The 20,755-nt window shown below is 41.7% G+C and overlaps 2 protein-coding genes across 9 annotated transcripts in view; both read left to right on the top strand.

Annotated features, from left to right (window-relative positions):
- The window catches only part of TPH1 (tryptophan hydroxylase 1), a 28,684-nt gene extending 22,006 nt beyond the window's left edge, over positions 1-6,678 (top strand). For both annotated transcript variants that reach the window (XM_068194040.1, XM_068194039.1), the window contains exons 6-11: positions 735-931; positions 1,403-1,538; positions 2,040-2,166; positions 3,273-3,368; positions 3,776-3,909; positions 4,240-6,678. In XM_068194040.1, coding sequence (XP_068050141.1) covers positions 735-931; positions 1,403-1,538; positions 2,040-2,166; positions 3,273-3,368; positions 3,776-3,909; positions 4,240-4,414 — 865 coding nt within the window. In that variant the 3' untranslated portion in view covers positions 4,415-6,678. The remainder of the gene's footprint in view (positions 1-734; positions 932-1,402; positions 1,539-2,039; positions 2,167-3,272; positions 3,369-3,775; positions 3,910-4,239) is intronic.
- Positions 6,679-7,091: 413 nt separating this feature from the next.
- The window catches only part of SERGEF (secretion regulating guanine nucleotide exchange factor), a 140,942-nt gene continuing 127,278 nt past the window's right edge, over positions 7,092-20,755 (top strand). For 6 of the 7 annotated variants that reach the window (XR_011000210.1, XM_068194049.1, XM_068194047.1 and 3 more), the window contains exons 1-8: positions 7,092-7,237; positions 8,882-9,020; positions 9,708-9,863; positions 11,492-11,586; positions 12,712-12,772; positions 13,921-14,034; positions 14,335-14,397; positions 17,661-17,819. Coding sequence is in view for 6 of the 7 variants with exons in the window: in XM_068194049.1 (XP_068050150.1) it covers positions 7,214-7,237; positions 8,882-9,020; positions 9,708-9,863; positions 11,492-11,586; positions 12,712-12,772; positions 13,921-14,034; positions 14,335-14,397; positions 17,661-17,819 (811 nt within the window). In the remaining variant the exon portion in view is untranslated. Of the gene's footprint in view, positions 7,238-7,850; positions 7,936-8,881; positions 9,021-9,707; positions 9,864-11,491; positions 11,587-12,711; positions 12,773-13,920; positions 14,035-14,334; positions 14,398-17,660; positions 17,820-20,755 lie in introns of those variants that run through there. The other variant, XM_068194048.1, reaches the window with a different exon arrangement.

The raw sequence follows: 20,755 nt of genomic DNA on the forward strand, positions 1-20,755 counted from the left end.
ACCTAGAAAAGGCCTGTATTTAGAGTTCTATTGCACTGTGTGTTTAATGCAACTGGTTACCACAGTCCCAAGCTGATTACTGTTATCGTGTTGTTGACAGAGATTCCCTTGGGAAAGCATTTTCCATGCCAGTTCCCTGGCTGGCAGTGGAAACGCAGTGTAACACTGGCCTTGCCATAATCCACTTTATCCAAGGTCCTGAGGAATAAATAGGAAAGAGAGACTAAAATTAATATTCTCAGACAGGCACTGGTGTCCTCTGCACAGAAGCATGATTTTTGCCTGATGTGTATATTTAGCTGCTGTCACACAATATGTTGTTAATTTAGGGAGTTCACTTTTCCTAAAACAAATTAAAAGGGTAATGGAAAATAATTGCAGACTTAGAAATCCAACATGGAAAAGGATGTGTTATCGGCTCCTGAAGCTGTGAAGAGATTGTGTAGGTATTTTAAACCTTACTCTTGGCATTAAACAATTAACAAACTGTTTACAGAATCAGTGCTTTAAGTGAAGTCTATGCAAAGACTCCTGACAACTGGTTAAAGAGAAAAAAAGGCAAATCCTTAGACTAAAATCTTTCCACAACATAGGCCAGATCTCACTGTGTATTTGACAGAGTCTAATGCCAGGTGTCACAGTCATACAGGTATTAAATACTAATAGCAGGTAAATGACTCACCTCTTATTAGCCATTTTCTAAGGAGTGTCCTTTCTTCCTCTTCTCCTTACAGTGGTGACCCGATCCCTAAGATTGAATTCACTGAGGAGGAGATCAAGACTTGGGGGACTGTGTACCGAGAGCTTAACAATCTTTACCCAACTTATGCCTGCAGAGAGTACCTTAAAAACCTGCCCTTGCTCACCAAGCACTGTGGGTACAGGGAAGACAATATCCCCCAGCTGGAAGATGTGTCCCGCTTCCTGAAAGGTAATGTGCTGGTTTTCTAAAATGTTCTGGTTTTCAAAATAAACTGAGGTCCACTGCAAATCCCACAATTTTGTGGGCACAAGGAAACATTCTTGGTGACTTATATTCATTCTGGTCCTTTAAGAAGCCTTTTGGCCATTTGTGTTTTAATTCATTGGGTCTTCAGTGCATGCAATGATATTTGAGGGGCAGTGTCTGAAAAGATTGTTAGGATTGGCTAAGGAGATACCTGGCTGTATTGTTGACTCTAGGCGTGGAATCCTAGGAAATCCACTGGCACAGAGGTAGGGCCATTTTAAAAAACCTTGCTCATTCTCAAGCCTATGCCTAATTTTTCTAATTGTGCCTCATTTTCCCACGTGCTTTTGAGCCAAGGTAGTGCCGTGGCTGTCACCTCAGCTCCAGCAGGAAAGCTGACAACATTGTGCATCCTGTGCTGAACTAATATACAGTTTCTCTGGTCACTTTCAGAGCGCACAGGCTTCACCATTCGCCCCGTGGCTGGATATCTGTCACCCAGAGACTTCTTGGCAGGATTAGCATTCCGAGTTTTTCACTGCACTCAATATGTCAGACACAGCTCAGACCCTCTCTATACACCAGAGCCGTGAGTCATTCAATCTTGGGGTAGAATTTGTGAGAAAGTTTTGAATCTTGCTTGCCCAGAGCCAAGTTACTTAAAAGCTGTTCAAGAACACCAGCATAAAACTTATTTTTAAGGTGCTGAAGACTCAGCCTTCACGCTGAATGTAATGAATTTACAGCATGCTGAAGCGCCACCTTCGTAATTGCAGGATTTTCAAAAGTACAGCTTGCTACTGGAGATCTTTTAATGATATCACTGTGTGCAGTTAGTTTAATATCCAGTTGCTTTGCAAATGGGGACCTCAGACCTTAATTTAGGCACCTTCATTTCAAAATCTGATTCTATGCACTTTATATAGGGTTGGTATGATCTGCTCTGTTGCTTTCAGAGAAATGGGTGACGCTTTTCTGTCTTTTGGGTAATGAAGTTTAATGCAAGACATTGTATCTGTTCAGTGGTGCTGCTTTTTCACTTTGCCACAAAGACAAATCAGGAGATTTCTTGCTTTGTTTCTTTTTCCAGTGATACCTGCCATGAGCTCCTAGGCCATGTCCCTCTTTTGGCTGAACCCAGTTTTGCTCAGTTCTCCCAGGAAATTGGTCTTGCATCACTTGGGGCATCAGATGACGCTGTCCAAAAACTGGCAACAGTGAGTGTTTGAGTGCCTGGGGATTCCATCAAAAGCTTTGTGCTTTACTAGGCTGATCCCATGCCATCAAATAGATTTGGAACTTCATGTCAATGTTAGCCATACCAGCTGCTAGATCTTTGTGTTGCACTGGTCCCTGGATTTTAAAGCATGAAAAAATTTTCCATGCTAGGAAAAAAACCCACTTTAAAGTTGATATGATTGGTATTTTTATTCACTCTGCTGTCAAGTAATGGTTCAGCTTCTAGTAATAACTTACTTCGTGCAGACTGAAATTTTATGGTCTATTTCTTTCAGACAAAGTCTTCTTTCTTCTGGGAACATGATTCAGTGATTTGAAAGTGTTCTATTTCTTTAATGTGTAGAATGAATTGAAATTATATGGTATTGAATATGATGAGTGCTAGCATTAGATACCTTTCAGTCAAGAAATTAAAATAATATAAACTAAACTAATTTTCTGGATATCAGTCTCTGGATGCCTTGGCAAAAGCATTTTAAGATTAAAAGTAGACTTTGATGAAAAATAATCGGTGCCAGTTATGCAAGAACTAGCTTGCTGATTTTTAAAATTTCTTTTCCCATGTCATGTATCTAGTGGTAAACTTGTACTACCTTCAGTGGGAGCAGAAATAAGCCATCTATGAAAACAGTGTTCCTTCCTGTATAGCTGCAGAAATCCTGAAATTCAGCAAACAGAATGTCTTTAATTTTACAGCACACTAAGCAAATGAGAAACAAACTGCAGTGGGCTGTTCTCACTCACTCAGAGATCCTCTCTATCCAGTGTTTGTTTTAAGCTGAGGCTGTGATTTCATGTCGGTATTTCTCAAAACAGATTACACCTCGATGTTTGCACTGGCACTAGCATCTTCCAGCCCAGCTGGGTGGTCTATAACATCCACCTTTCTTATGAGAAACGTGCAATCCTGTGGTTCTTCATCCTTCCATTCTGGCTTTCCTCCTCTTTAAATGTCTCAGGTTAACTGAGTGACAACTATCTGACATTTGCAACTCTTTGATGCTACCTACAATGCTACCTCCCATCAAGTTCACCCCTCATCTCTAATGAAGGCTGAATTGTTTTACTTCCTTCTCTGTTTCAGTGCTACTTCTTCACGGTAGAGTTTGGCTTGTGCAAGCAAGAGGGGCAGCTACGAGTTTATGGGGCTGGCTTGCTCTCTTCAATTAGTGAGCTCAAGGTAAGAATGGCTACTGCTTGTTTGCCTCTTTTCTTTGTACCTCATTATTTTTATCACTGTTTTCCCCTGCTTTTTATGAAGTATAATTTCTTGATGTTATAGTCCAGGTAACTATTTTCAGATCAAAGCTTTGTTGGTTTAACCAGATTCTGAAAATATTGCTCTTGTTGACACACAAGCCTTGTGTCTGTGGAGTCCCTTTTCTCACCCAGACTGGCAGAATACGACCATTCAGAATAATTCAGTTTGTTAGGCTTTAATCACTGTTCATCGGCACATAAAAATTTAAGATGAGATGCATTAAAATCATCTCACATAATGCTTTTTATTCACTTTATCACATGTCATCTTCCTCCTGGATTCTTTGGATGGTGATGTTCCTCTGACCCATGGTAACACCTTACCAGCACTCACTCTCTGACTGCGCCAACGTCAAACCTTTTGATCCAAAGGTCACCTGCAAGCAAGAATGTATCATTACAACTTTCCAGGAAGTTTACTTTGTTTCTGAAAGTTTTGAAGAAGCAAAGGAAAAGATGAGGTACAGATTCTGCCGCCCTCCCCACCCCGCTTCTTTATAGAAAAGCAGATTTGGTTTTATATCTCTCTCTGTAGCAGCACCAAATCCTTTTAGTCTTATCACCATTTTGTAACTATTTTTCACAGTAAAAGAATTTTGGTTAGTATTTTCTTGGTCTTTCAGGTACTGGGAGGGGACTATTTTTAAGTACTTTAAAAAAGTGGTTATTGATACTGGCTGCATACAGAGAATGCATTTGTGGTTTATGTCTTGTTTATAACTCCCTCTTTTGGTTATAACACACTCTTTTTCCTTTTTTTTTTTTTTTTTTTCTTTTTCCTCCTTCAATAGAGAGTTTGCAAAAACCATCAAGCGCCCCTTTGGGGTGAAGTACAATCCCTACACTCAGAGTGTGCAGGTTCTGAAAGACACGAAGAGCATCGCCAGCGTGGTGAACGAGCTGCGCCATGAGCTGGACATTGTCAGCGATGCCCTCAGCAAGATGGGCAAGCAGCTGGAAGTTTAACACCCTGCCAGCACTGGGCTGCAAGCCAATTCTTCCCTTTCCTCACTGATTTCTTTCTAGGCATATAATGTGTTGCATGCAGAACTCACTCCTTCACACATGGAAGAGTGAACAGCCCATAAGAGTATAACAATTTAATCTCATTGCTCTCTGTAAATTTCCTCACACAAATGCATTCCTCCATCACCCTTAGGTAAAAAAGGTCCAGAGCTGCCTTTTAGAAGCTTGTAGGGGAATGGAGAAATTGTTAGACTGGAGAAAAAGTGGTCTGTGATCAGGGCTGGGATCAGATGCTGCAGGAGGTGGCTTATGAGGCAAAAATTGAGTAATTAACCCTAGGGAGAATTAAATTTTTGACTCCAGCAGTCTATGCTACTGATTTTATAGTGCTGAAGACTTGACAGCATAGAAACTGTGGTAATTCAGTTTTTCGAAGCCTGTGCTACTAAGTTTGAGACTTGAATGATTACAATGCAGGCATCAGGACACAAATAGCTGCAGGTTCAACATGATAAAAGGGAGGGGTCAAATCTTGCTTTCAAAGGGATTACTTTTGCCACAAAGAATTGCAAATGTGATGTTTGGCATGCTTCTTGTATAAGGCAGAGATACGACTGTTGCATGAAATCCCAATTATGTTTATTTTAAGAGATTTGCTATTGGCTAAGAGCCAGGATTTTTGTTTCCATCCTTGATATTGCACCTGAGGGAAGACCTTTCCTTACAGAGATACCATTTGCCTTTTTCCTGATTGAATTAATTTAGCAAAAAATACAGCAAGCCATCAAGCATTGACTTAGCATAAAGCCCAAAACCATTTCCAAACTGCAACTTCATATTCAAAATAGCTTAATTGGCTTTAAAATAACATCAAAGTTTAAAATAACACCCAAAGATCATAGACCAGTGTGCTTCATGTAAAAATAAATATCCTGTTGATTGCTCAGTCACTTTTTCGACCTGCAAAAGCTGCACAAATATATATTTAGTTTCTTCTTTACCTGGCATGAACACCTTCATTCCCTGTCTATCAAACTATAATTGAAAGGCCCAAGCATTTCATAGGAATTCTGTGGCTACAAAGGCAGCAAACTACCTTGTAGTGTAAAGTATACCTGATCCCAAAGAGCACTTTAGAAATGTAGGCAAGCAGTGTCCTGCTGAATTGGCTGCATTGCACAGTAGCAAACTTGCCTGTGTCGAGGGTCCCCCAGTTCCAAGCACCTTGCAGAGCTGTGCAAAGCTTCTGCCGCCCCTGTTCAGGCATGGACATGTGTGCAGGGTGTGAGATGTTTGAGTGGGGGATCCGTAATGTGCAGGGTGTATTTAATAGGGGGGATCTGTGATGTGCAGGGTGTATTTAACAGCACCCTAGGGTCTGTTTTTTTTTTATACGCAGATCTTATCAGAAAATCCAGAAAGCGCGCTGGAAGAATGGTCTGAAACCTTAAATACACTGGAGATGCTAGTCCAGGATTTTGAGAACTTGAAAGGACTTTTGTGAAACCTTTGCTTGAAAATTAGCTTGAGTTTCATATGCTTTCTAGTAGGACACCTCTGCTCCACAAGCAATTGCCAGTCCAACTTTTCCAATAATACTCACTGTTTAAATCAAGACTAGGTTGTCTTTTCTGTGGCTATTAACCCACTATAACTTTGTTTTAAAGAGCATTGAAGATGTAGAATTATGGCCTACAACATTTATGGCTTACATTGCACTTAATTTAAAAATAGATTTTAGGAACTTTGTCTTTCTAAAGAAGAAATGTTCATCTAAGTCAGCAGTAAGGGAGGATCTGTTTTGTCTGCTTCTGTGATAACAGTTATTATTCAGCTATAGTTTTAACAACATTGGATTTATGATGTTGTTGAAATATACATAGGTCTGTGTTACTTCAAGACTTGTCTGAACTATGTATACGTTTCAAGTAGGAGTTCTTAAACTTGTTAAAGTAGCACCTACTTTCAAGTACTTTGTAAAAACAGCAGTCGCATCTTTATTTGCATTTGTGTAGCAAAACAAAAAGTAAACTGCTAGAAGTAATACCGAGGCGATGCACTCACGGCACTAACAACGTGTGTGCTTGGCTTCGCCCACCCAAACCTTCAGTGAAACGATGATAATTTAAGTACTTTAAACCATTGTGGAGGCTTAAATGTCAACGAAATAAAGGAGTTGCTGATAATTATCAGAACCACCAAAGCTCTTCACTTCGGCACCGTAGCAGTAAACATGGGAGGAAAGCTCGTGTCTTTACAAACAATTTGCTGGGTGAAGGTGCGGGTGTTAAGGTCATCGGAATGGGTCCCAAAGTCTCTACTGACTGTGGGCAGAGCCTAGGCAGCTCAGCTCCTGACACGGACATGGGTCTGCACAAGCCTCAACTTCTGAACTTTGGGGGAAAACAGTACGTTCAAGGTGGGATATGTGGAAGGCGGTTCGGGAAGGCTGTGCCTTCCCGGTGCCCCAGCCAGTGGGGAAAGGAAGAGGGCAGCATGCGGCCGGCTGTTTAGGATAAAAGGAGGCTGCTCCTCTGAAACCGAGAGAGAAAAATCCCACAGGTGTGTGCCCCAGTGGACTCTCTCCCTCTATTCGCATAAAGTTGCAGAACTGTCTCCTTTTGCGGGCATAAACTTCTGGCATCTGTGGGTTTTTCCGGCAAACACGAAGCGCTCGCTCGGGGCTGGCGCTTCCCGGTGCGGCTCGCGCACTGCCCGCCCGTGATCCCGCCCCGTGCCCGCCCCTTCCTGCCCGGCCCGCGGGCGGCGGGAAGCGCCGGCGGCCGCCGGCCCCATGCCATGGAGCCCCAGCTGTTCGCCTGGGTGAGTGAGCCCTCGGCACGGCCCGGGGGTCCCGGGGGCCGGGATCTCCTGCTGCCCGGGAGGCGGGAGGGTGGCGGGGCCGCTGCTCGCCCTCCTGGGATGCTGCGGCGCTCGGCCCGGGGCCGCGGTGTCCCCGCCCCGCAGGGAAACAACGTCGCGGTGTCACCCGGCGGGCACAGCAGCTGTGAGAGCCGTGCCAGGGGCATCCCTCACGCTGCTCAGCCCCATTTGCGCCGCGGGGCCGGGCTGGTGTCGGCTCGCCCGCCCGGGCAGGGCGGCTGGAACGATGCTGATGTTGGGATACCCGCGTGTGGCTCCCAGCCCCTCGGGTCCTTCTGCAGCTCATCGCGGCTTGCCTGGCTTTGAAGGCTTGAAAAGTCATGGCGAGTTACAGGCGAAAACGGGAGGTTGTGACACATCCTTTAAGAACTGCGCCTGTTGAGTAGTACCACGCTCTGAAGTGCGTGTCAGCGGCAGTGGCTGCGAGACGAGTACTCGCTGTGCCTGTGCAGCTCCACTCCCGACATCCTAGCCCCCGATGGCCCTGGGCTGGGGCGAGCAGCCCGGTGCTGCTGTGTGCAGTGCCGGGGTTTCTGTGGGTGCAAAGTGGTTATTGCTGAATGCGGTCTTCTAACGTTCACCAGGTGCTGCATCTTTCGGGGGGGTGGAGGGTAAATTGAGAGCAGATGGGTGCACGGGTGAGGTGGGGATAGTATTTCCTGGAGATTAGCAGCTGCGAGCATTGTGGAGTTGCAGTGTTGCTGTTGTGTGTGGGATGGGGAAGGTTATGGTGTCCCTTTTTTTGTGAATGAAGGGTGAACTGTTGGACACAGCTGAAATTGACTAAGAAATTCCCTGACTTGCTACCACCTGCTTTCCATGGTGGGTTTAGTAGCTATAGTTTTGTACCTATATATTTATACTACCTGTCATTGGTATATTTTCATTTGGACCTCTTTAATATAAAATATTTAGTTAATGAGGTGTAAATGTTTCTGATTTACTTATTTAGGTTCCAAAAAGAGGTCTTTCTGCTCTCATTTTGGAGGTAGCCTGCCAGAAAGCAGTGGCATGAATAAGACCTTAGTGATGAGTGGGAATCATTGGCATTAAAATAAATGTGTGGCAATCATCCCGATAGAAAGGTTTTCCTCCTTATTAACTGTGTAAAGGTTTTCCTCCTTATTAACTTATTAACTCAGAGTTAATAAGGTTATTATTAATTATTAATAGGTTATAATAATATTATAATAATAGGTTGTTATATATTATATTATAATATATAATATATAATATATTATTTTATATATAATATAATACATTATATATATAATATATATAATAGGTTATTATTAATTATTAATAGGTTATAATAATATAACCTATTAAACCTATAAAGCTTTAATAGGTTATATTCCAGTATGCTTTTTGAAATACTGGGGCTGCACAGACGCCCTTAATGATAGCAAAGTTAGGACAGTCCTGGTGTGTAATCCTGGGAATCCTATGTCATATCAGAGGATTTTTAGGAGCAAGTTAACCCATGGCATATCCCAAATATGCTTGTTTGTCCTTGGGAGCATATGTGTGCCTCTTTTGTTAACTTTTAAAAAAATGTGTTATTTTTTCTGTGTGCATTTAAAGGGTGCAAACAGCTATGGACAACTTGGTCTTGGTCATAAAGAGGATGTGCTGGTTCCTCAGGCCCTGAAAGATGTTTCCTGCAAATGTCAAGGCATTGCAAGCATTGCTGGAGGAGGGGGACATTCTGCACTTATAACTGGTAAAAACACTGCTCTTGCACGGGGTGTTTGGCTTTTAATCACTTTTTTTTTTGTGTGTTTCCCTTTTGGTTCAATGCTGCCACCTCTCTGTGGCTGCTGTTTCTGAGCAAGTACAATCCTTAGTTGCAAAACAGCTTCCTCTCTTCCCAGTTAACTCAATATTTGGGGAAATTGGGGAAATTCCTGTTGCACATTTATTGTGTGGTTACTTTGTGGCTGTGTGAGGACTGTTTCCTCAGCTGTTTCTTTCATACAAAGACACCAAATTTTCTGTATTGAGGATGGGAGGTGGGAAGGAGGAGTCAGAGGTTATTCAGTCTTAAGAAGTGTTAAGGTAAGGACCAGAACATAACATCTGGCCCTTGAAAGGCTGTGCTGTATGCCACAGGTAATTATGGTAAAGAAGGAATACAGACAGATGTGAACATGATAAAAAAAGCATCTTGGTGTGAGAGGTGCTTGTCTCACCATATGGATTGTGTCCCTTGACAGACCCAGCTCTCCACAGTTATTCAGAGATATTTCTGATGCATCAGAAACAACTGTTACTCTTAATTTTTACTTGATTGCGGTGTCTAAAGTGACACATAATCACTGTTCTTGTTTGTCACAGGATCTCACAGATGTAGCTTTCTCCTTTTAGTCTGTGAAGTGGAACACAATTTGTTTGTTTGTTTTTCTTCCAGGTGCAGGACAACTCTTTGTATGTGGCCACAACAAAGATGGGCAGTTGGGATTGAATCACACAGAGGATGTGCTGAGTTTTACTTTGTGCACTGCTCTGTCTGGCTTTTGTGTAGAACAAGTTGCATGTGGCTGGGATTTTACAATCATATTAGTAGGTAAATCTTTCTCTCTAAGAGCTGAAGAAATACCTTGATGTAGAGAACATGCTGAAAGTTCCACAACACTATTGCTTGTGTGATGTGAGGGATCTGGACGAGTTTGAGAAGAGGCCCATGGGGACCTCAGGAAATTCAACCAAGCCAAGTGCTGGGGCTGCAGCTGGGTCAGGACAGCCCCTGGTACCAACACAGGCTGGGGATGAACAGATCCAGAGCAGCCCTGCCCAGAAGGATTTGGGGTGCTGTGGGTGAGAGGCTGGGAATGACCCAGCCATGGCACTCCCAGCCCCGAGAGCCAAACGTGTCCTGGGCTGCATCCAGAGCCCCGTGGGCAGCAGGGCAGGGAGGGGGTTCTGCCCCTCTGCTCTGCTCTGCTCTGGTGAGAGCCCACCTGCAGAGCTGCATCAGCTCTGGCCTCCCAGCACAGGAAGGACAGGGACCTGTTGGGGTGAGTCCAGAGGAGGCCACCAAGATGATCAGAGGGATTGGAGCGCCTCTCCTGTGAGGAAAGGCTGAGATAGTTGGGGCTGCTCAGCTTGGAGAAGGTCCTAACCCTGGACAAATTCTCTTAACCATATATGGAATTTGGTTTAGCAATGAAATCAGGATTTAGCCATTCTCTGAAACCTGACATATTTGAAATATGGCTTTCACTTTATAGCAAATGCTACTGATGATCACGTTCAAAAATTCTCTAAGAGTAATGGATTCAGAACTTGCTTGCAGCTCATTATCAAGTACCCAGTCATGACATCCGTAATCAATCTTAGTAGTACCTTACTTGACTAGTCCCATCCACATGATAAATCTCTCTGACATCAGTAGAGCAGATTGAATAGTAAGGTGCTACTTACTTTGATTAAAATGGCATAACTGAGGCCATGGTGTTCGGCATTTTGCACAGCAGACATAGATTTAGCAAAGGAACTACCACCCCTGTAATTGTACTGCCTTGTATGGTGCATTGTGGTCACAAAGCAGCACAGCCCCATCATAAACTGAAGGCTGCACCTGCCCTGGGACATCTGTGATAGGAGTGACCTTTCAGAACCTTAAAGGAGCCCCAGGAAAGCTGCAGAGGAACTTTTTACGGGGATTTGTAGTGATAGGACAAAGGGTGAAGGCTTTAAACTGGAAAAGGACAGGTTTAGATTAGTTATTAGGAGGAATCTCTTTACTGTGAGCGTGGTGAGGCACTGGCACAGGTTGTCTGAGAAGCTGTGCATGCCCCATCCCTGGCAGTGTTCAAGGCCAGGTTGGATGGGGCTCTCAGCAGCCTGGGATAGTGGAAGGTCGCCCTGCTTGTGGCAGGGGGGTTGGAGCTGGATGATCTTTAGGTCCCTCCCAGCCCACACTGTTCTATGATTCTACGTGCTGGTACTCACAGGTTTTGAGGTACTTGCCTTGCAAGCTAAATCACTCTCTGTTCCTTGTGTCCCAGTGAACTTGAGACCTTTTCTGGACATGGTGTGTCAGACCAGAAGCCTTTGGCTTCAGGGGCTTTGTAAGGGAACATGTTAAGTCATTTCTTGAGCTGCTTGGCTGTGTTATTGTGCTTGTTATAATGTTACAGTGCTATTGCTTGTGCCTTTACTGATCCTGCTCTAACACTTCATTTTTTGCAGGATCTGGCCTAGTGCTGTCCTGTGGGTCAAACTCTTTTGGACAACTGGGACTTCCTCAAGTTTCAGGCCCGTGCTTGATTCCACAAAAGATTGAGGTAAAGATTTAGAAGGTGTTGTGCTTTATATTGCTTCCAGCAGTTTACAGGGGTCATCTGACCTCAATGGGCTTTAAGCCAGACTCTTCAACTAATTTTTTATAGTGCCTATCTGCTACAGATAAGCTTACAAAGTAAAGGCCCAAGGTGAATTGAAAGGCTGGGGCTGCTTTTCTTGCTGTATGAAGAAGTTTTCCACTTCTAACAGAAAGCTGATTCTTTCACTTCTCTGACAAGAAATTATTTAGCATCATGGCTCCTGCTAGATATTCCTATGTTGCTTTTTTAATGTAGGAGAAAGAGGGCAGCTGGTCCCTTAGGTGACCTCTAGTGAGTAGGAGTTCGTTCACTTGATGTTTCTGTGCCCTTGTTGTTTCCTGAGAGCATCCATTGCAGAATGGTGCCTTAAAATTTGGTGATATTGACTGATGTGAATCTCTCATCCCTCACCATACAAACTATTCATGCAGAATATTTGCCCTTTTGGTTGGTATCCCTTAAATACCTGGGCTTGATGCCACCTATTTTAAATACACCTGCTGCTTTTCCACCAAGGATAAGTATCCAGAGGGTTTGCAAAATCCTGTAAGAACAAGACAGGATGGGATGGGAGGTAACAGAAGAGGGAAACTTCCACATGATTCCTGAAATCTGTTGCTGTGGAGGGAAGCTTTCAGGTTTTTCTCCAGTGGAAAACAAAATTCCACCAGTAACTTGGCAAGACTGAACAGCTTAATGCACCACAGTACTGCCTATCACCAGTAGTGGTTATGGTGTAATTCTTGAGGAACACAGAGTAAAAATTAAGAAATAAACATATTTGTATCACCAACATTTCTTCTTTCACGTGAATATTTTGACTCTGTTTTTTTATTTATTGCCACAATGCTGTGCAACCAGTTGCTTTGCTGATTTATTTTTTATTTCTTGAAGATGTTCCCACTAACTCTTATTGGTCAAAATTTACTTACTTTATGATACAAAATGTTGATATGCATTGGGACATGCAGGCTGGAATTGTGAGCACTATTTTCTTAGTGTTCCATTTCTGTTTGGCCTATTTTGTTTTTAGAGGCACTAAATGCAAAAAAGCAACTAAATTATAATTTTCTTTTATTTGCATAGTCTCTCAAAGAGAAGGTGGTGAGTGTTGCTGCAGGACTGAGACATGCCCTTGCTGCTACAGGTAAGTATGTAATAATTTTAATATTTTAAAATAATCTGAAAATTTATCTGAAAAGATACATAATCCTTTCAGTAACAAATGAAATGGGATTTTAATCACTTGGAGGAGGAGAGGGAGGAAAAGAGGATGAAATTTATCTAATAAATTATTTATTTTAACTATCACAGGGAAAAATACACCCTAAAGTCACGGACCGTAAGATTTTGGGACAAATTAACATGAATGATAAACATTCTAGAACCATCTTCCTGGAAAATCATGGGGAACAACTTTAACCAAGAATTCAGAGTTATGGATTATTAACAAGTTAATTTTCTGATGGATGGAAAACATACTGATTTCTTTTTTCTTATTCTGAAACAAAACAGAAAAGGATTTTTTTTCAGGAAAAAGGGTTTCTGCTCAGTCAAAGTATCTTAGGATTTGAACTCATTGTAGTATGCAAAGTAACTTCAGTTTGTATAAGATGCTTCAAAATGGCACTGCACATAAATTGTGGCTCTTTAAATGACGTAGTTGAAATTGACACCTGGAAAATCACAAGAATGAAACTAAATATTTCTCCTGCTGTTATTAGAGACTCTGAGTTTGTTCATGGTGTAACAGTAGAAATCAAACCCTTCCTTTTGGTGTGGTTGTGTTAAAAAGAGGAAAAACAAACTATAGCTACTCTTGTATTTGGTTTAGTTCTGGGTGAACTTCAGTATGGATTCCAGGTAGTGGAGCTGAAGGTGCCCAGGAGATGCTTGCAAGACCAGTGGGATCTCTGGTGTTTGTATGGACAGTGGGAATTGAGATTCCCTGTGCTGCACTGCACAAATTGGCATCAAGAGAGGGAAAGGGAAGAGAAAGTACAAGAACTTTGTATCCATTCCTGAGGTACTGCAACCACGGGATTTCTGTTACTGAGCCTCCAATAGCTTCCCACCTTCTTAGTTTTCTTACCTGTATACTGAGACTACAGCTCTTTGTTGCTTGTTGGCTTCAACAGGGTTATCTGAATGCTTTTTGCCATAAAGGTCTTTAAAGTGTAATTTGAATTGGTGAAAATGACTTGAATGAATGACTGTTCAATAATGTATGAAGTGTTTTTTTTTCCTGGTGGTTGATGTGTTTTAATCTCTTTTATTTGTGTTTACTCTGAAAAGACAGTGGTTTGGTGCTGCAGTGGGGAGCTGGGATGGCATCTCGGGCAAAGCGGGCCAGCCAAGGAAAAGCCCTCCCTCTGTTCTTGACAGCAAAGGAGCCCTGGGTAGTGGCAGGTAATCCAGGAATCTGCTTCCTTTGTGTGGGTGGATAGAGCAGAAATATAACTTGGAGTGGTATGTATCTTCCTTTTTACAAAGCCATGTGGTATTATAAACATGGGGTGGAGTAGCAGAGGGATAGAATGGTTATGGAAAATCATGATCAGTGGGGAAAATGAGAGTCCTGCCATGTGTGTGGCCCAAAGGCAGAGCCTTTTGTTATAAGGGTCATCACCATCCTGTTACACTTGTATGCATGTTTGTGTGTGAATTGATGCCTCCTGTAGAAATTTTATATGGCTACATTTTTTCCAGGCCTGGAAGATGTAAAGGTGAAGGCAGTTGCTGCAGGTTCCTATCATTCGGTGTCCCTCACAGGTAAGCCTCAAGTACAGAGGTAAAAGTCCTCATCTCACCCTTCAAAGGTTTCTCTGCTTTTGAAATGTTGCCAGTTTTGGTAAAACTGGTGAAATTTAATCTGGCCTAGTTAGTGCTGGTGATTGTTCTGTAATAGTTTTGCAGTCTGAGAACTTTCCTTTTGTTTTAAGAGCTGGATTCGTGTTTTGAGTTCTCAGAGTTTTGTGTGTTTTTCTTGGGGTCAGGTGGGACCTTAGCCCTTATATCATTCAGGGTCTGGGCTCTTAATGGCTAGAAACTCTGAAAGGATTTGTAAGTCTCTGGAGCTGCAGCAGGATGCCCTCTTGGCTAGCTGGTTACTGCTGGAACCAGTGCAACCCCTTGCCCAGGGGGGAGAGGTGTGCGGGGTGGCTGTCCCAGGAAAGGCAGCAGAAGCAGGGTAGCCACAGCAGTGCGAGCTAATGCCTCTGCATGGGGCAGTGCAGGGGTGTGAGGAGGCCTGGAGCTGTCTGAGGTGTCTTAGGCTCCACTGTGACAGTGTCACATCTGTGGTGTAAGAGCACAAAGCTTATTTGAAGAGTAGGAAGCTGCTTTAATTGCCTAGGCACTTCCATAATGTCTGCCATTTGTTCTTTGATCCTTAGGCAGTGCTCCCATGCTGGAGTTCTGAGTATCCAGTAATGAAAGTCTAAGAAAGATTTCTTTTTATTTGGGAGAAGGGGAAACAGAATAGCTTTCATGCTGTAATCTTACAGTTTTGAAGTGTGTAAAATATATTGAACCTTATGAAGACAAGTCTTTGCCAAACTTCACAGGAACAAGTTCTTAGCAAATTTGCAGCCATCTGGTACCTCTGTCATCATTAAAGGAGCACTGGAGTATTTGCTTATGCAGATCTATAGAGATTTAGTTGTATGGGGAGATGTTCCAAGATGTAAATTGTATTGATTTGAGATGCAAAATGTATGCAAGATTAGTGAAGACAAACTGTAAGAACAAATAAAATCTACTTTAGATAATTGGCAGTCTCTATTTAGACAGTGAACAGATTATTCTTTCATGCTTTTGCTTTTTATTTAGGAGAGCAATCTATTTGGCAGCAGTGGGACCAAGATTGAAAAAATAAATGCCAAATACTTTGATAATGTGATGCTGTTGCTGCCATTCATACTGCAAGATAGTTATTACTTTAAATATATTTTATTTTAAAGATGCTTGATATAATAAAGATACTACTGCAGGGCATTGTATTTAAATGGACCCTTTTTTCTAGGAATGCCTTGCACTGTGGTGCGGTTTTTTCTTTGCCTCTGTTCCACGAGTCACCTGCTGGTGGGTTGTCAAATACCTGCACCCAGGCAGGTTTGGGACACAGCTGTTGATGTGGGTTGTTACAGATATGGGTGGGAGTTCCTTGGAAAAAAGGATGGTAGAGTCTACTGGTATCCAAACTGGCCTAAACTCTGCAGGGGTGAGAATATGGTACTAAGTCAAAGTCTAGCGTCTAAGTTTTTGCTCAAACCTACTCAAGAGATAAGGGTTGAGCATGTGACTTTTCCCAGGATAAAGCAAATACATCTTCTGTAAAGGGAGGTGACAGAGGGCAATGCATGCTAATGTGGAATATGAATGGCCACAGTTTCTGTCATCTTTTTTTTTTTTTTTTTAATTTTTTTTCCTCTCCAGAAGGTGTTTGTACTTCATACTGGAAAGGAATTTATCATTTTTAGTGGAGAATTCCAACATTTGAACAAAACAATTGCTTGACTTGTTTTTCCTTTTTATTTCAGTTGTGTTGTCTTAAAGAGGAACATGGGAAGTCCTGCAGGTGACTGTCAGTGCTGGCTTATCCCCCCACTCCCACTCCTTACCAATTTTTCACCAGCAGTAGTGTAGTGGAATTCTCCTGGCTTACTCTTTCTATTGCTGTTACCAAACTGAGATAATTAAATATACTGTAGGCTAAGTTTTACTTGTTTTTTTTTTTTTTTCTTCTTTTCCCTCTGAAAAATTTACTTCTGTCATGGTGCTTGTACTGAGTTCAGTGCTGACCTGAGACATCCTGATGCCTTGAGTGTTGTGGAGGTGCGCTCCAGACAATTCCATGTTGGAACTGACATGGCTTCCAGTCTTTCTGGGCCCACAATAATGTGCAAGATCACATGTGCAAGATTTATTTTTTATGCTTCCAGCTTGTGCAGGCTGGCAAAGACTTCAGGGAGGCCTGACACCTCAGGTTCTCTTAAGTGTTTTTGGTGGATTTTTTTTTTTTTAAATTGTGGAGGCCTAGGAGCTGGGAGCAATGGTTTTGTCCTGAAAAGATGGAACTAATGATATGTCATGTCTGCAGAAGGACTCATCTGAGCAGTCACTGTGTCAGTGTCCATTGGTTCTTAGGTTGTGAGCAACTCTAGCTTGCATTGATGTGTATTTCTGTAAAAAGATTTATTCCTGCTTGGAATCCTGGAATGTGCATTTGAACAAATACTTCTTTTAGAAAAGAGATGTTGAAGGCAAGTGACCACTTACAGAAGCCTCTCAGCTGTTGTCTGGTGTGATTCTGAGGCACAATAATACTTTAATTTTGCCTTGTGATGGGTGGTGCCTGCTTCAGTTGTGTGTTCATAGCTGCACGTCCAATTCCTTTAGGAAGTGACTGTGCAAGGTGAGTTAAGGAGCACTGGACTGTCCTTGCTTTGGGGGATTTACTGAATTTGCTGAAGCTGAAGGAGGCAGAATTGGTATAAGCAGAGCTGTGAGTCTGGCTCTTGTAGAGAGGCTGGGAGACTGTAAAGCAGAGCAAGAGCAGCCAGCCAGGCTTTGAATTATTTGCTGCAGTCCAGAAAGTTATTTACTGGATGTAATCAAAGCTTTGGAGTGGAAATAATAGCTGGTCTGCAAGGACAGGGTGGACGGAGAGGGACTGCTCAGTGAACGTCTCCAAGATACTTTGATTTTCTTTTACTCAGAGAAGTTGACTACTGTGGTTAGTTTTTTAATAAAAATTAGTCTTTGTTATAAACAATCTAGGCAATTTGACCTGAAAGCTCTCACTGCTTCAGGGAGTCTGTGTAACCCTCAGAAAACAGGTTGTGTTGTTAAGGCCCTTGCAAATATTTCTGATAACCCAGTTACAATGGTAAAGAATGGTAAGAAAAAGCATACAGTGAGAACATAAATTGAATGAAATGTTCTTTCCTCAGCATCACTGAATTGAGACAGAGCCTGAATCTGGTGGTATTAGATCTGTATCCCTTTAAACAGATTTTACTTCTCTGTTGTAGATGAAGGACATCTGTATGTCTGGGGCAGCAACAAACACGGGCAGCTGGTGAGCAGAAACATCTTTCTTGCTGAGCCCAAGAAGATTGACACTCAGTGTTTCTCACATGAAAAGGTTGCAGAAGTGTGGAGTGGCTGGACCCACCTGGTGGCACGGACAGGTAGGATATTTAAAAAGCAGTAACATATAGCATCCAAACAGCATATTGTAAGTTGTTTCTTTCAGGCAAGCAGTGTTCTTTCTCACTGATAGTAGCTGGACACACAGCATAGCAGCTTCACCCAAGTTCAGTTGTCTTTTGAAAAGTGATGAGGACAGAAATCCTTTGGCTGCTGTTTTAGTAGGGCATTAAGGGCAAAGAAAATAATATATTCAGAAGAAAATCAGTGAACTAAAATAAGCTGGCAGAAAATATTTGGAAAAGACAGGTAAAAAGAGGCCTCATTACACTTGAAGAGCATTCCCTGAAGGTGAAAATGAAGGCAGATTTCATGTTGAAGCTGCACTTTCCTGGGAATCTTTGATGAGGGCAGTGTGAAAGCTGCCACATGTGGTGGGCTGTAGGGTTAGATTCTTACCTAGGAGGAGAGGAGAAGGAAGAAGGTTATGTAACAGTGATATTCATGTGTAAAGGGATGGTTGAGCTGATGAAACTCATCCAAGTGTGAAGCTCAAAGGCAGGAGGGAAAGTTAGATGAGATGGAAAGGCAAGACAGGCATCTGAAGCTATTTTTTGGTGTTTGTGTTCTTCCTTCTCCTGTTGCACTGTGTGTGGTGCCACAGTTAAGGCTAACAAGAGGGTGAAAGTCTTCCATAGAGGAAAAGGAATAGCCAGAGCTGTGATGTGTGACTGGAAAAACAAATTGGTTGTTTTCTGTTTCATAGCATACATTGTTTGATATCAAAGTATGTGAGAAGTGTGTAAAAAAATCTACATCAGCTGTTCTTTTAGCTATTTATAAGAAATGTCCGAATTCTGATTTTTAGAGGATACTATATTGAAAATTTGAAAGCTGCAGTCAGTGCTATGAGCTGCTTGGAAACTTTTCAGGTGGAGTGAAAGAATTTATCTCAAAATATGTAGTTCTTGAATTAAGTGCTTGATGTCGTCCTCACTGGAACAGAAATGGTAGAAAGAAACCATTAGTCAGGATAACCTGATTTGTAGAGTGAGTCTTGACAACTTGGTTTGCTTTCCCTCACTATTTCTTAATAGAGCATGCCCACTAAATAAAACTTCCCCAGAGTTTTAGTAACTTCAATGTTTCAGTTACTTGATACTTATCTGTGGGTATTACAGACATGGAGTATTTCAGCAGGTGTTTTTATACAACACAAAGTGTGCCAAGGGACTAGCAGGGCTGTTTTGCTGGTGAATGTTTAAAAAGAATTTATATAAAAATAGGCTGACTTTCTACATCTGCATTAGAAAACTGGCCATGTGATGCAGTGGCACAAGTTATTGCTGAAACTGTATTTCATTTATTTAGAATTTTAAATCTCTTTGAAGAGCAATGGACCTGAACCTAAATCATCTGGAATAAGATTTTGAATGGCCTTTGGCAGCCTCCAGACACCAATCAGGATCCCATGGGAATTTCAAGGGTTGTTCAGCTACCAGATATAGTGTGAGCTGGAGCACTTAACTCTTTCTGGAAAATCATTTACTGCATCAAACTTGCAGCTGAATAACTGAGAAATGCAGCCCACTTGAGAACTGTTCCCTGCATGCAGTTCTTCCCACCACTATTTTTGCCTCCTTTTGGCAAAGGAGGAAATGTTGTTTCAGTTTCCTGGTGCTGAAGTCATAAACCAAACATCCCCAAATGTTATGGCTCAGTAAAGTTTTTTTTGAGCATGCAGCTCCTAATATATTTGTACTTATTTATTTATAAATTATAGGCATATAATGCTGTAATATGCAAACTGTAAAATATGTACAATAGAAATTTTACAAAGGATGAGATAAACACTACTTAAAGTATTACTTTATTGACTTAAATAATTAAAACCGTTAATAATTTATGAATAAATTAAAATATTTATACGTAATTTTCATCCTGCCCTCCAGTGGATTGTCTTGTAAATACCTAGGGCTGCATGCACTTCACTTTAGAGATACTGATACAAACATTACCTGCTTGCTTTACTCTGGGGAGTTCCCCAGTTAGTGGAAAGGAGGCAAAATAGAGTGATTTTTGGATAGAGGAAAATGGAAGGAAGGAGTATTGTAGTATGATGCTTCTCTGCTCATTGTGGAAGAGAAAAACATACTTTGGAAAGACATTGCACTGTACAGGGATTTTGCTGCATGAAAGAATAAGTTTTTTCTAATTAATAATCCCACCACAATAAAAAATTAGTAGTTTAAAGTTTGTTACTGTATCTGAATTCTCATGTAGTGTTTGCCACAGAAGGTAGTTGAATTTTAAGAGGCTGTTACAAATACTTAGAGTTTTGTTTGATTTTTTTTTTTCCAGAACATTAATCCTGGTTAGAGTAGTAATAATGAAAAACTTGTTATTGCAGCTGTCTTGACAGTAACTAAAATTCTTCTCATTGGAAAGACACAGGAAGGAACTGGGTGGATAAACACTGGACACACAATGCATAAATTCACAAATTCTGCCATTTTAAAATGACATTTTAATCTTTATCTGCAAGGTGAGCAGTCTTTGGCTGCAGAACTGATGGAAGAGTGAAATGTAAATGAGAGTGATGTTGTTAAAAGCATCCATCTGGAGGAATAGTTGCCAGTTCCATGGTTGCAGTGGTTTGACAACTTTAAAGTGAGTCCAAGCAAGTTATCAAGTTTGTTATCAGAAAAAAGTAACACAGCATAAATATTTTTGTCTTCCCTCTTTCCCTCTTATGTAAGCTGGCTTGTTTTAAGACTTGCTTTGTTTTTCCTTCATGCTGCTGGCAAAATTTTGTACTGTAACATAAAGCAAAATGCAGAACTCATTTTAATTTCTTCCACAGTCTCCCTTTACAAGGGATTTTAATTGCACCTGAAATTACTTTAATATCTGCATCTCTTTCATATATGATGTTCTACCTCATTCAGCATAGGTTTCCTGTAATTTCTTTTTAGAG

The sequence above is a fragment of the Anomalospiza imberbis genome, chromosome 6 (assembly GCF_031753505.1).
Source record: "Anomalospiza imberbis isolate Cuckoo-Finch-1a 21T00152 chromosome 6, ASM3175350v1, whole genome shotgun sequence".
In the NCBI taxonomy this organism is placed as follows: Eukaryota; Metazoa; Chordata; class Aves; order Passeriformes; family Viduidae; genus Anomalospiza; species Anomalospiza imberbis.